At 50.4% G+C, this 14,406-nt stretch overlaps 1 protein-coding gene across 3 annotated transcripts in view; it reads left to right on the top strand.

The window, feature by feature from the left end:
• The window catches only part of LOC147095478 (guanylate-binding protein 1-like), a 92,724-nt gene that overhangs the window by 21,525 nt on the left and 56,793 nt on the right, over window positions 1-14,406 (top strand). For all 3 annotated transcript variants that reach the window (XM_085974621.1, XM_085974620.1, XM_085974619.1), the window contains exons 5-6: window positions 7,470-7,579; window positions 8,785-8,972. In XM_085974621.1, the coding sequence (XP_085830747.1) occupies window positions 7,470-7,579; window positions 8,785-8,972 (298 nt within the window). The remainder of the gene's footprint in view (window positions 1-7,469; window positions 7,580-8,784; window positions 8,973-14,406) is intronic.

Below are 14,406 nucleotides of genomic sequence, written 5' to 3'. Positions count from 1 at the left end.
GAAGAAGCCTTGGCGAGTTGCTGCAGTGCATCTTGTAGATGGTACACACTGCAGCCACGGTACGCCGGTGGTGGAGGGAGTGAATGTTTAAGGTGGTGGGTGGGGTGCCAATCAAGCGGGCTGCTTTGTCCTGGATGGTGTCGAGCTTCTTGAGTGTTGTTGGAGCTGCACTCATCCAGGCAAGTGGAGAATATTCCATCACACTCCTGACTTGTGCCTTGTAGATGGTGGAAAGGCTTTGGGGAGTCAGGAGGTGAGACACTCGCCGCAGAATACCTAGCCTCTGACCTGCTCTTGTTGCCACAGTATTTATGTGGCTGGTCCAGTTAAGTTTCTGGTCAATGGTGACCCCCAGGATAGTGATGGTGGGGGATTCGGCAATGGTATTGCCATTGAATGTCAAGGGGAGGTGGTTAGACTCTCACTTGTTGGAGATAGTCATTGCCTGGCACTTCTGTGGTGCGAAAGTTACCTGCCACTTATCAGCCCAAGCTGGAACGTCGTCCAGGAGGCCATTCAGCCCCTAAAGTGTGTTCCGCCATTCAATCAGATCCTGGCTGATTTGAGCCTGAACTCCATTTACCCACCTTTACTCCATATTCCTTCATACCCTTACCCAACATAAATCTCAGTCTTGAAAGCTCCCATTGACCCCCCGGCATCCACAGCCTTTTGGGGGAGCGAGTCCCAGATTTCCACCACCCTTTGTGAGAAGAAGTGCTTCCTGATTACACTGGTGACCTGTCCTAACATTTCCTCTTCTTCTTCTTTCGTATGGTGGTAGCAAAGCAAATCAAACGTCAATATCCAAGTCGGATATAGAAACATAGAAAAATAGGAGCAGGAGTCGGCCATTCGGCCCTTTGAGCCTGCTCCGCCTGTGTGTTTAACCCAGTCAACTCTCTCTGTGTCTCTCCCTCTGACTCTCTCTCTCTCTCTCCCTCCCCCTGTTTTTCTCTCTCTCTCTCTGACTCGCTCTCTCTCTCCCTGTTTTTCTCTCTCTCTCTGAATCTCTTTCTCTCTCCCCCTTTTATTTCTCCCTATCTCGGATTTAACCTTGATTGAAATGTACTCTGACATGTTTGTGGCTCACCATTTAAAATAACGACAATTCACATTGCCGTGGGCGGCATTTTTACTTCTTAAAGGATTAAATAGAGAAATTGAGAGACAGTCAAAGATGGAGAGAAAGAGAGACTGAGGGAAAGAGGAGAGAAATAGAGACAACAACAACTTGTATTTATACAGCCCCTTTAATGTAGTAAAACGTCCCACCGCGTGTCACGGGATTAAGGTGTCACAATATCTGCATATGTTGCGATTTCTGTGGCTGGACCAGCACTTTGCTGCCTAAGCAGGTTTACTTTTTGTGAAACTATTAGAGTTCTCCTTACTGTATTGTGTGTGGCTGGAATCTAGGGCTTCTGGTTCCCCAAGCTCCTTAGTGAAAACAAAAAATTTGACACCGAGCCACATAAGGAGAAATTAGGGCAGGTGACCAAAAGCTTGGTCAAAGAGATAGGTTTAAGGAGTGCCCTCCCCCCTCCCCTGATGTGTATTCCAAGCCTGGGGACATCCCCTCTGTTAAGTATGTGTATTGTATTGAACAATTAACACAAAGACTTAAACGTATAACTCAAACAGGTCTTTACTGGTTGGAGGTAGGGACTATACGTAGGTCTTTACTTCATGCCCACAGGCGGGAACTGAGGGGAGATCAGTACCCACAGTACTATTTATACCCCTATGGCCAGGAGTGGTACTGCGTATCACTACGCCCAACAAGTAGTGCAGTCCTGTCCATAGGTTCAAAGTAGCACACATATTACATACACAACATTCCTCCCTTCCTAGCTTTACAGTCATCTCCCCATTTAACATAACGTAATAACATATATACATATATAACTTCAGGTTTACATAACAGAATAACATAGATAACTTCATGTCAAAACAGATCACAGATTCAGTCTCTGCGGAAAACAGTTCACAGATTCAATCTCTGTGGTGTAGTCGGTTCACGTTGCTGGAGTGACTCATTCAATAGTCCTTCCATGGATTTAACAGTTTGAGCTTCCGAACTGAATTGGCTCCGTTCGGAGGGACCACGTGTGTGATCTGGTAGAGGTAATAATGGTTCAGATGGGTCATCTTCTGTTTCGACTTTTCCTTTTCTGCTTCTTGGAGACTCTCTGGGCTCCACTGTCAGCTGCCAGCTGCATGCGCAGTTCCTCCTTCTCTTCCTCCTTTTTCCGTAGTAGAGCCACCTTCTCCCGATGTTCCGTAGACTTTCGGTGCTCCTCCATGATTTCTGTATGGTGGGAGTCGAAGTTACAAGTTGGGCAGGACAGGACATAGTAATATTCGGTGTCGTCCTGATCTAGGCCAGCGAGAGGGTCTTCTATTTCCTCCATACCCAGCTGGGCGTTAGCCAGCTTTTGTTCCAAGTCCAGACATCTTTCCTGAAGAGACTTCTTCATGCGTACCTCTTCATCCAGCTTTTTCTGGGCTTTCAGCAAGTCGTTTGCTAATGACCTCATTTGAGATTTTACTACTTCAACTTCTTTTGGAGATTGATTGATCGGACTATTCAATCCCTCTACCGGAGCAGCTGTTTCAGCGGTCTGTTGTTCTACGTTGACGTGAGTCAGCGTACTTTTGGCATCCAAGGGCTGCTCTGTTGCAGTCATCTCAGTCTGTGTTGCCACCTCAGCTCTTCCAATAACCTTTGAGAGCTCCGAACCCCTTTCGTTTGAATATTGAAGTTCGTGTTCAAGTTTTTCCCATTTCAGAGTCCTGTCCTTCAGCATATGCAGGAGTTGGCTGACCGTTAACTCCTCTGACATCAGACGTTTTGTGTGCTCCTGCTCCATTTTCTCCATCAGCTGCTTCTGTTGTCTTTCCAGATTCTCCAACTCTATATCAAAGAACTCTTTCGTTGCATTCAACTCTTGCTCAAAACGGCGAAGCATTTGTTCTAATTGCTGTTGTAGTTTGAAATGGAGTTGAGTTCGAGCCCGATGTCCCTCAGAAATGGGCACATCAGTAGACTTGCCAGACTCAGAATCCACAGTTAAACTATGTTGTTGTTGCTCAGTGGAATTCTGTGCTGAAACTTTGTCTTTTGCACCTGAGTTGGGCTTACCATCATCCGTTCCAGAGTCTGGGCCGACTATCTTCACCGAGTTCTCACTCGTTATTGTTTGTAGGAAATGCCAGTCCATATTCATTTTCCTAATCCACTCCCGTCCTAGTAGTGGAGAACCTCCTTCAGATATCACATATAAGTCCATTATTTGACTGTCTTCGCCCTTGTGGACCACTGCAACCTCTATTTTCCCGATGGGGTACACTCTTTGCCCCGTGTATGTTTTCAATATAATTCCCGTATCCTGTAGGGGAATATGTTGGAATAACTTTCCGTAATCTTTCTTATTTATGACCGTCAATGCCGATCCAGTGTCCAATTCCAGTTTTACTTGGACTCCTTCTATCTGAAGAGTGACCCAAATTGTCTGGAGGTCTGCACCCTTACCAGCGTTGAGTACTCTTAAGCTAGCCAGTTCATTACAGCTTAAGCTAGCCAGTTCATTACTGCTAGCGTCTGAATCGGACTCCTGTTCGGTCACCTTGTGTACCTTTGCGTATTTTCCTTGCGGTGACTTCTTGTTGCTGGTCTTCTTCCCTGACCTGCATACTCTAGCTATATGTCCAAGCCTACCACAAGTTCTACATTCTTGGTTTTTAAACCAACACTGGTTCTGATCATGCGTTGTCTTTCCACAACGATAACATTTGCCAGAACTCACACCCAATTTGTGTGCACTGAGCTCCGGTGACCGTAGCTGCATTACTGCCGTGCCTCTCGCTGCGGCTTCGTGTGCTGCTGCCATAGTGACCGCCTTCTCAAGCGTCAGCTCATTCTCCTCGAGCAGTCGCTTTTGTGTATCCTGTTTAAATAAACCACACACAAATTTGTCTCGAAGTGCCTCTGTCAGTCCCGTTCCAAACTGGCAATATTTCGCTAATTTACGCAATTCCAGCAAATAATCAGCATTGCTTTCATGCTGTAGCTGCCTTCTGTCGTAAAATTTAAATCGTTCCGCTAGCATCAGCGGCGTGGGGTTTAGATGATCTTTCAGGACAGTAACAATCTCATCGAACGTCTTATCCGCCGGTTCATCTGGTGATAACAGGTGTTTCAATTGCCCGTATGTCTTCGCACCCATTAAATTTAATAATGTTAGAGCTTTATCTTGGTCATGAATTTTATTGGCCTTACAATAATTTTTTACTCTTTCAACATATATGGCCCAATCTTCGAGGTCACTATCAAAGGTGCTAATATTCCCGTGTTTAGGCATTGTAGATTTACAATTTCTCAGATTTTATTTTGTTTACTTGTTATCAAAGATGGCGGCTTCCCGCTCTTGCCGTCGTCCTCCGCCCACAAAATGGCGGTTTTCCCGCGCTTGGCGGTCTTCACCCGTCCCCCGACGCCGTCTCCCTTCAGCCCCCGAGTGCGGCCCTTATCTTTGGTTCCGATCGCTGGCCCGCGCTGCGCCTCGCACTTGAAGCGGCTCCCGGACTCTGGCTCACCCGCTCGCGCGTTTCACCGCGGCTCTTATCAGGGATTGCGATCGCCCTTATCTTCTCCAACTTCCCCAGCCCTGTCTTTGCAGCCAACACTGCACGGCTTACCCCACCACCTAGGTTGAACAAGGAAACTGCAGAAAGACTTCTGTCAGTCGCTGGAAGCTGTCAGGATGTTTGCTGCACTCCAGTGCTCAGTCGCTGATGGAGGCTTCAGAGTCCTAAAGCCTGTCGCTTCTAGTGGGGTGGTGATTTTTGAAACCTCTCTTCAACTGCCGCAGGGTAAGAACCTGACTCGTCGCCAGTGTTAAGTATGTGTATTGTATTGAACAATTAACACAAAGACTTAAACGTATAACTCAAACAGGTCTTTACTGGTTGGAGGTAGGGACTATACATAGGTCTTTACTTCATGCCCACAGGCGGGAACTGAGGGGAGATCAGTACCCACAGTACTATTTATACCCCTATGGCCAGGAGTGGTACTGCGTATCACTACGCCCAACAAGTAGTGCAGTCCTGTCCATAGGTTCAAAGTAGCACACATATTACATACACAACACCCTCACTCCCCAGAAAGTGCGAAACTCTCTAGAAACATAGAAACATAGAAAAATAGGAGCAGGAGTCGGCCATTCGGCCCTTCGAGCCTGCTCCGTCATTCAATATGATCAGGGCTGATTCTTTATCTCAATACCATATTCCCGCTCTCCCCATACCCCTTGATGCCTTTTGTGTCTAGAAATCTATCTATCTCCTTCGTAAATATATTCAGTGACTTGGCCTCCACAGCCTTGTGTGGTAGAGAATTCCACAGGTTCATCACCCTCTGAGGGAAGAAATTTCTCCACATCTCAGTCTGAAATGTCCTACCTCGCATCCTGAGACTGTGACCCGTCGTTCTAGACCCCCCAGCCAGGGGAAACATCCTCCCTGCATCCAGTCTGTCTAGCCTGTCAGAATTTTATATGTTTCAATGAGATCCCCTCTCATTCTTCTAAACTCTAGTGAATACAGGCCTAGTCGACCCAATCTCTCCTCATACGACAATCCTGCGAAATATCCGGGCCAAAGCTTCCGGTGTAACGGCGTGGATATCTTGTAGGCTGCCTGTGAATTTCCTTTGAGGGCAGTGCTCAATGATGTGCTCCAGGGTCTGATCAGGAGCTCCACAGTCACATGATGGGGATGCTTTAATCGTCCATCTGTGGAGAAGGTGGCAGCACCTACCATGACCGGTTCTGAGGCGGTTGATGGTTGTCCACTGTTTGGGAGGAAGGTTTGATCCTTCAGGTTGTACTGTGGGATCCTCTATAAGGAACCCATTCCGTATGTCGCAGTTCTTCCAAGCATTTCGCCATCGGTCATCAAGGCTGAGGGGAGATCGCTGAAGGGGCTTCGGCGACGGTCCAAAATGGCCACCTAGATTTGAGATGGGGTTGGTGGTAGGTTGAGACGCCCCTCCCCTCTCTCTCACACACAGGGCTGGGACTGAGCCCCACCCACACACACAGACTAGGAAAGGCCCAGGCTCCATCCCCGGCCTGTGCCGAGTTAGCTTAGCTCACCCAGTGCAACACTGAGCCCAAAACACACACACACACACACACACACACACACACACACACACACACACACACACACAGCAGGAAAGTCCCAGGCTCCATCCTTGGCCTGTGCTGAGTTAGCCTGCTCTCACCCGGTGTGACACTGAGTCACACACACACAGAGAGCAGGAAAGGCCCAGGCTCCATCCCCGGCCTGTGCCGAGTTAGCTTATCTCACCCAGTGTGGGACTGAGCCCCACACACACACACACGCACACAGAGCAGGAAAGGCCCAGGCTCCATCCCCGGCCTGTGCTGAGTTAGCCTACTCTCACCCGGTGTGACACTGAGTCCCAAACACACACACACACACACACACACACAGAGAGCAGGAAAGGCTCAGGCTCCATCCCCGGCCTGTGGTGAGTTAGCCTGCTCTCACCCGGTGTGACACTGAGTCCCAAACACACACACACACACACACACACACACAGAGAGCAGGAAAGGCTCAGGCTCCATCCCCGGCCTGTGGTGAGTTAGCCTGCTCTCACCCGGTGTGACACTGAGTCACACACACACACACACACACACACACACCAGGAAAGGCCCAGGCTCCATCCCCGGCCTGTGGTGAGTTAGCCTGCTCTCACCTGGTGTGACACTGAGTCACACACACACACACACACACACACACACACACAGAGAGCAGGAAAGGCCCAGGCTCCATCCCCGGCCTGTGCTGAGTTAGCCTCATCTCACCCGGTGTGGGACTGAGTCACACACACACACACACACACACACACACAGAGCAGGAAAGGCCCAGGCTCCATCCCCGGCCTGTGCCGAGTTAGCTGATCTCACCCGGTGTCGCACTGAGTCACACACACACACAGAGCAGGAAAGGCCCAGGCTCCATCCCCGGCCTGTGCTGAGTTAGCCTGCTCTCACCCGGTGTGACACTGAGTCACACACACACACAGAGCAGGAAAGGCTCAGGCTCCGTCCCTGGCCTAGTACTCAGTTATATCCTGGCCAGGGTAACGGGTATGTGTTGTGAGGTGGCGGGCGGGGTGTGCGGGATATCCATTGACACCCTCTCATTGGCTCATGTTGGTCAAGTGAGGAAAGGTCCAGGGCAAGCTGTGATGCCTCCTATGGTCGAATATCACTCAGACTTCGCACATGGTGAATGGGGCCATGTGGGTGAGGGGCTTCTGGTTCCCTCGGGCACCCGTGTGCAATACGAGAGTTGCTGGTTTCCGGGGAGGGGGGGCACACATTGGAATTGGCTGACCTCTGACCTTTCTACCCAATCACTCTCGCCCGCAGGGAGATGAACATAACGATAACTCGATCTTCGCATTGGCCATCCTTCTCAGCAGCCTCTTTGTCTACAACAGCCAGGGGACCATTAACCAGCAGTCCATGAGGGACCTCCAGTATCCTTTCCTCGCTAGGCCTGTCTACCCAGAATTCCTCAGTCAGGGCCATCGCATAGCAACGGAGATTCCCGGCTTAGTTGTTTGGGCTTACTACCCATCCCACAGAGAACATGAGAACTGCAAGAAGATCACAACACTGACTGGTGTCTCTCAGTCTCTTTCAGGGAGATATCTGTACACTGACTGGTGTCTCTCAGTCCCCTCTCTCAGGGAGATGTCTTTACACTGACTGGTGTCTCATTCCTCTCTCTCTCAGGGCGATGTCTGTACCGTCTCAGTTTGTCTCTCAGTCCTCTCTCTCTCATGGAGATGTCTGTACACTGACTGGTGTCTCTCAGTCTCTCCCTCAGGGTGATCTCTGTACACTGACTGGTGTCTCTCAGTCCCCGCTCCCTCAGGGAGGTATCTGTACACTGACTGATGTCTCATTCCCCGCTCCCTCAGGGAGGTATCTGTACACTGACTGATGTCTCATTCCTCTCTCCCTCAGGGAGGTACCTGTACACTGACTGATGTCTCATTCCTCTCTCTCTCAGGGAGGTATCTGTACACTGACTGGTGTCTCAGTCCCCTCTCTCTCAGGGCGATGTCTGTACCGTCTCAGTTTGTCTCTCAGTCCTCTCTCTCTCATGGAGATGTCTGTACACTGACTGGTGTCTCTCAGTCTCTCCCTCAGGGTGATCCCTGTACACTGACTGGTGTCTCTCAGTCCCCTCTCCCTCAGGGAGGTATCTGTACACTGACTGGTGTCTCATTCCTCTCTCTCTCAGGGAGATACCTGTACACTGACTGGTGTCTCTCAGTCCCCTCTGTCTCAGGGAGGTATCTGTACACTGACTGGTGTCTCAGTCCCCTCTCCCTCAGGGAGGTATCTGTACACTGACTGGTGTCTCTCAGTCCCCTCTGTCTCAGGGAGGTATCTGTACACTGACTGGTGTCTCAGTCCCCTCTCTCTCAGGGAGATACCCGTACACTGACTGGTGTCTCTCAGTCCCCTCTCCCTCAGGGAGGTATCTGTACACTGACTGGTGTCTCAGTCCCCTCTCTCTCAGGGAGATGTCTGTACAGTCTCACTTTGTCTCTCAGTCCTGTCTTGTTGTGCTGTTGATTCTTACACAATTCAATTCAATTCAATTCAAATGCTTTATTGGCATGAAAGTTTACAGGGAACCATATTCTTACACCCTTGACGAACTGACCAGCTTTGTGACGGAACTCGCGAAGCGCATTCAGGTGAAGTCCCAGCCGGATGGGGGTGAGGAGCGAGACTTTGTCCGGTTCTTTCCTGACTTTGTGTGGACACTGCGTGACCTGACTGTGGATTTGGAGATTGACGGAACCAGCCTGACTGCAGACCAATATCTGGAGAACAGCCTGCGGCTCAGGAAAGGTGTGAGGCGTGAAAACGCAGATTGAGCGGGTCAACTTATAGGGAGGGTGCGGCAGGGGCAGGGAATGAGAGGCACCGAGAGAGGAGGAGTGGAGGAGAGAGAGAGAGAGAGTGAGAGTGAGAGAGTGAGAGGGTGAGAGAGAGTGAGAGAGAGAGAGACAGGCAGAGAGAGAGAGAGAGACAGACAGAGAGAGAGAGAGACAGACAGAGAGAGAGAGAGAGACAGACAGAGAGTGAGAGAGACAGAGAGAGAGAGAGAGAGACCGAGAGAGAGACAGAGAGAGAGAGAGAGGGAGAGAGACAGAGACACAGAGAGAGAGACACACAGAGAGACAGAGAGAGAGAGACACACACGAGAGACAGAGAGAGAGAGACAAAGACAGAGAGACAGAGACCGAGAGAGAGACAGAGAGAGAGACAGAGACACAGAGAGAGAGACACACAGAGAGACAGAGAGAGAGAGACACACAGAGAGAGACAGAGAGAGAGACAGAGAGAGAGACAGAGGGAGAGAGACAAAGACAGAGAGACAGAGACCGAGAGAGAGACAGAGAGAGAGATACACACAGAGTGAGACTGAGAGAGAGAGACACAGAGAGAGAGAGAGAGACAGAGAGAGAGATGGGGAGGGAGAGAGCGAGGGATGGAGTGCGAGGGACGGAGTGCGAGGGACGGAGTGCGAGGGACGGAGAGGGCTGGAGTGCGAGAGACGGAGTCCGAGAGACGGAGTCCGAGAGACGGAGTGCGAGAGACGGAGTGCGAGAGACGGAGTGCGAGGGACGGAGTGCGAGGGACGGCGAGCGAGGGACGTAGAGCGAGGGAGGGCGAGCGAGGGACGTAGAGCGAGGGACGGAGTGCGAGGGACGGCGAGCGAGGGACGTAGTGCGAGGGATGGAGTGCGAGGGACGGAGAGCGAGAGACGGAGAGCGAGGGACGTAGTGCGAGGGATGGAGGGCGAGGGATGGAGTGCGAGGGACGGAGAGCGAGAGACGGAGTGCGAGGGACGGCGAGCGAGGGACGTAGAGCGAGGGACGTAGAGCGAGGGACGTAGAGCGAGGGACGGCGAGCGAGGGACGTAGTGCGAGGGACGGCGAGCGAGGGATGTAGAGCGAGGGACGGCGAGCGAGGGGTGTAGAGCGAGGGACGGAGTGCGAGGGACGGCGAGCGAGGGACGTAGAGCGAGGGACGTAGTGCGAGGGACGTAGTGCGAGGGACGGCGAGCGAGGGACGTAGAGCGAGGGACGGCGAGCGAGGGACGTAGAGCGAGGGATGGAGTGCGATGGATGGCGAGCGAGGGACGTAGTGCGAGGGATGGAGTGCGAGGGATGGAGAGCGAGAGACGGCGTGCGAGGGGCGTAGTGCGAGGGGCGTAGTGCGAGGGACGGAGTGCGAGGGACGGAGTGCGAGGGACGGCGAGCGAGGGACGGAGAGCGAGGGACGTAGTGCGAGGGATGGAGTGCGAGGGATGGAGTGCGAGGGACGGAGAGCGAGAGACGGAGTGCGAGGGACGGCGAGCGAGGGACGTAGAGCGAGGGACGTAGAGCGAGGGACGTAGAGCGAGGGACGGCGAGCGAGGGACGTAGTGCGAGGGACGGCGAGCGAGGGATGTAGAGCGAGGGACGGCGAGCGAGGGGCGTAGAGCGAGGGACGGAGTGCGAGGGACGGCGAGCGAGGGACGTAGAGCGAGGGATGTAGTGCGAGGGACGTAGTGCGAGGGACGGCGAGCGAGGGACGTAGAGCGAGGGACGGCGAGCGAGGGACGTAGAGCGAGGGATGGAGTGCGATGGATGGCGAGCGAGGGACGTAGTGCGAGGGATGGAGTGCGAGGGATGGAGAGCGAGAGACGGCGTGCGAGGGGCGTAGTGCGAGGGGCGTAGTGCGAGGGACGGAGTGCGAGGGACGGAGTGCGAGGGACGGCGAGCGAGGGACGTAGAGCGAGGGACGTAGAGCGAGGGACGTAGTGCAAGGGGCGGTGAATGAGGGACGTAGAGCGAGGGACGGCGAGCGAGGGACGTAGAGCGAGGGACGTAGAGCGAGGGACGGCGAGCGAGGGACGTAGAGCGAGGGACGTAGTGCGAGGGACGGAGTGCGAGGGACGGAGAGCGAGAGACGGAGTGCGAGGGATGGAGTGCGAGGGACGTAGTGCGAGGGACGGTGAGCGAGGGACGTAGAGCGAGGGACGTAGAGCGAGAGACGGAGTGCGAGGGACGTAGTGCGAGGGACGTAGTGCGAGGGACGGAGAGCGAGGGACGGAGAGCGAGGGACGGCGAGCGAGGGATGTAGAGCGAGGGACGTAGTGTGAGGGACGGAGTTCGAGGGATGGATTGCGAGAGATGTGGAGCGACAGCGAGAAATGGAGAGCGAGAGCGAGAGATGGAGAGCTAGAGAGAGAGAGATGGAGAGTGAGAGAGAGAAATGGAGAGTGAGAGAGATGGAGAGTGAGAGATGGAGAGCAAGAGCGAGAGAGAGAGATGGAGAGTGAGAGAGAGAGAGATGGAGAGTGAGCGAGAGAGAGATGGAGAGAGAGAGAGAGATGGAGAGTGAGAGAGAGAGATGGAGAGTGAGAGAGAGAGATGGAGAGAGAGAGAGAGAGATGGAGAGTGAGAGAGAGAGATGGAGAGTGAGAGAGAGAGATGGAGAGTGAGAGAGAGAGAGAGAGAGAGATATAGAGTGAGAGAGAGAGAGAGATGGAGAGTGAGAGAGAGAGATGGAGAGAGAGAGAGAGAGATGGAGAGAGAGAGAGAGATGGAGAGAGAGAGAGAGAGATGGAGTGTGAGAGAGAGAGATGGAGAGTGAGAGAGAGCGATGGAGAGTGAGAGAGAGAGATGGAGAGAGAGAGAGAGAGATGGAGAGTGAGAGAGAGATGGAGAGTGAGAGAGAGATGGAGAGAGAGAGAGAGAGATGGAGTGAGAGAGAGAGATGGAGAGAGAGAGAGAGAGAGATTAATATTGTTATTTATCATTATCATTATTGTTATCTTATCAGTATTATTACTACTATTAGATAGATATATGTGCATGCCTCATGAAATTTATACTAAATCATCATTTAGCATTATAGAAAATAGTGTTTCCACACTCATCCCACAAAATAGGTCCATTTTATTTTGTTTTATTGAACTATATAAATGCGTTCTTTCCACATAAGCTGCTGGAATATCCAGGGCCTCCGCTCCTCAACTTTTGGGATGAAGAGTACAGACCCTGAATTCCTAAAAGCTATAAAAGACATTGATATAATTGTGTTAACAGAAACATGGTGCCAAAAGGACATGCCGACCCACTGTCCCCCAATGTACCATGAAATTATTGTGCCTTCAGTAAAGAACATTAAGACACGCAAGGGCAGAACCTCCGGGGGAATCCTGGTGTGGTATAAAGGAGAACTGAACAAACACATCTCACCGATAAAACAGGGAAAATCACACGTATGGCTAAAATTAGATAAAAATATAGGAATAGAAAAAAACGATGTTTACTTATGTGCGATCTACATACCTCCAATAGAATCACCATATTTTGAAGAGGAGATATTTGACACTCTCCACATGGAAATCAGCCATTTCCAGGCCCAAGGAAAGGTGCTACTATGTGGGGACCTAAATGCAAGGACAGGATGTGAACCTGACTTCATAGACCCACAGGGCAACAACCATGTGTTTGGCCAGACCCCTCTATATGTCACACCAGCCATCGCAAACCGAAACAACCTCGATTGTGAAATAAATAAAAGCGGTAGGGAGGTAGTGCAACTCTGCCGAGCCTTAGGCCTGTACATAGTTAACGGTAGGTTCAGAGGGGACTCCTTAGGGAGACTCACATATTCCTCAACTCTTGGGTCTAGTGTGGTGGATTATACAATCACTGACCTGGACCCCTGCGATATCAACGCATTCACTGTCAGGCAGCAATCCCCCCTCTCAGACCATAACCAAATAAATGTGTACCTTAAACTTTCTGCCCAAACTACAGACACAAAAAAGGAACCCAGTAAGCTACATAAAATAAACCAGACATACAGATGGGCCCCAGACAGTGGAGATAAATTCATCACAGCACTAAATTCACCTGATCTCACAAGTAAAATTTCAAAATTTAAAGAAAATCTATATGAGATCACCAGAGATGGGGTAAACATGGCCATAGAGGATATAAATATGATCTTTCATGAGGCAGCTGTAAAAGCCGACCTCGTGAAACAGAAGAGGAAGAGTCACAAAAGACAAAATAAAAATAAGAAATGGTTTGACCACGAATGCAAAAATGCCAGAAAAGACCTGAGAAAAATATCAAACCAAAAGCATCGCCAACCAAACAATCCGGACCTACGTACTAGATACAATGAAACCCTCAAAAGATATAAACACACCATTAGGAACAAAACACAAAACTATACCCACAAAATACTAGAAGAAATTGAAAACTCCACCAACCCAAAACAATTCTGGGAAATGTGGAATAACCTGAGTACAACACAATTGCAAGCATTACCAATCCAAGATGGCGACATCTGGAGAACACATTTTGAAAACCTCTACAAAGACATCCCAATAAACGAAACAAACCCAAGTCAACATCAGGTCACAGAAAAACTCCACACATTAGAAGCAACAATCAAAGACAACCAAAACCCTCTAGACTCCCCAATCACATGGAAAGAAATGGCCACAAAAACAAAATCTCTCCACCTAAAGAAAGCCTGTGGCCCAGACAACATCAAAAATGAAATGCTCAAGTTCAGCAATATGGAGATGCAGGGTGCGGTACTCAAATTATTCAACATCATATTACGTTCAGGCTGTTTTCCCGATATCTGGTGCCAAGGACTAATCTCCCCCATATATAAAAGCGGAAACAAATCAGACCCAAATAACTACCGCGGCATCTGTGTCAACAGTTGTCTAGGGAAGTTATTCTGCAGTATTCTAAATAGTAGATTACTTGATTTTCTTAACAAACATAATATCCTCAGAAAAAACCAAATAGGCTTTCTTCCAAAACACCGCACCGCCGACCATATCTATACCCTTCACACCCTCATTGAAAAACATATACACCAAACAAAAAATGGGAAAATATTCGCCTGTTTCATCGACTTCAAGAAAGCCTTTGACTCTATATGGCACGAAGGGCTCTATTATAAACTTCTTCAATGTGGAATAGGGGGCAAAGTCTATGACCTTATTAAATCAATGTATCTGAAAAACAAATGCGGGGTCAAAATTGGAGACAAACGCACCGATTTCTTCACCCAGAGAAGAGGCGTCCGGCAGGGCTGCAATTTGAGCCCGACCCTGTTCAACATATACATAAATGAATTAGCAGACATGCTGGAGCAAAGCGAGTCACCAGGTCTCCGTCTCCTAGATGGAGAAGTGAAATCCCTGTTCTATGCGGACGACCTGGTTCTGCTGTCTCCCACAGAACAGGGATTA

This window comes from Somniosus microcephalus, unplaced genomic scaffold (genome assembly GCF_052327205.1).
Source record: "Somniosus microcephalus isolate GS21.2 unplaced genomic scaffold, FLI_Smic_1.0 unresolved_chr1, whole genome shotgun sequence".
Classification (NCBI taxonomy): domain Eukaryota; kingdom Metazoa; phylum Chordata; class Chondrichthyes; order Squaliformes; family Somniosidae; genus Somniosus; species Somniosus microcephalus.
The sequence above is the reverse complement of the archived record's forward strand: the minus strand, read 5'-3'. Positions and strand labels throughout refer to the sequence as shown.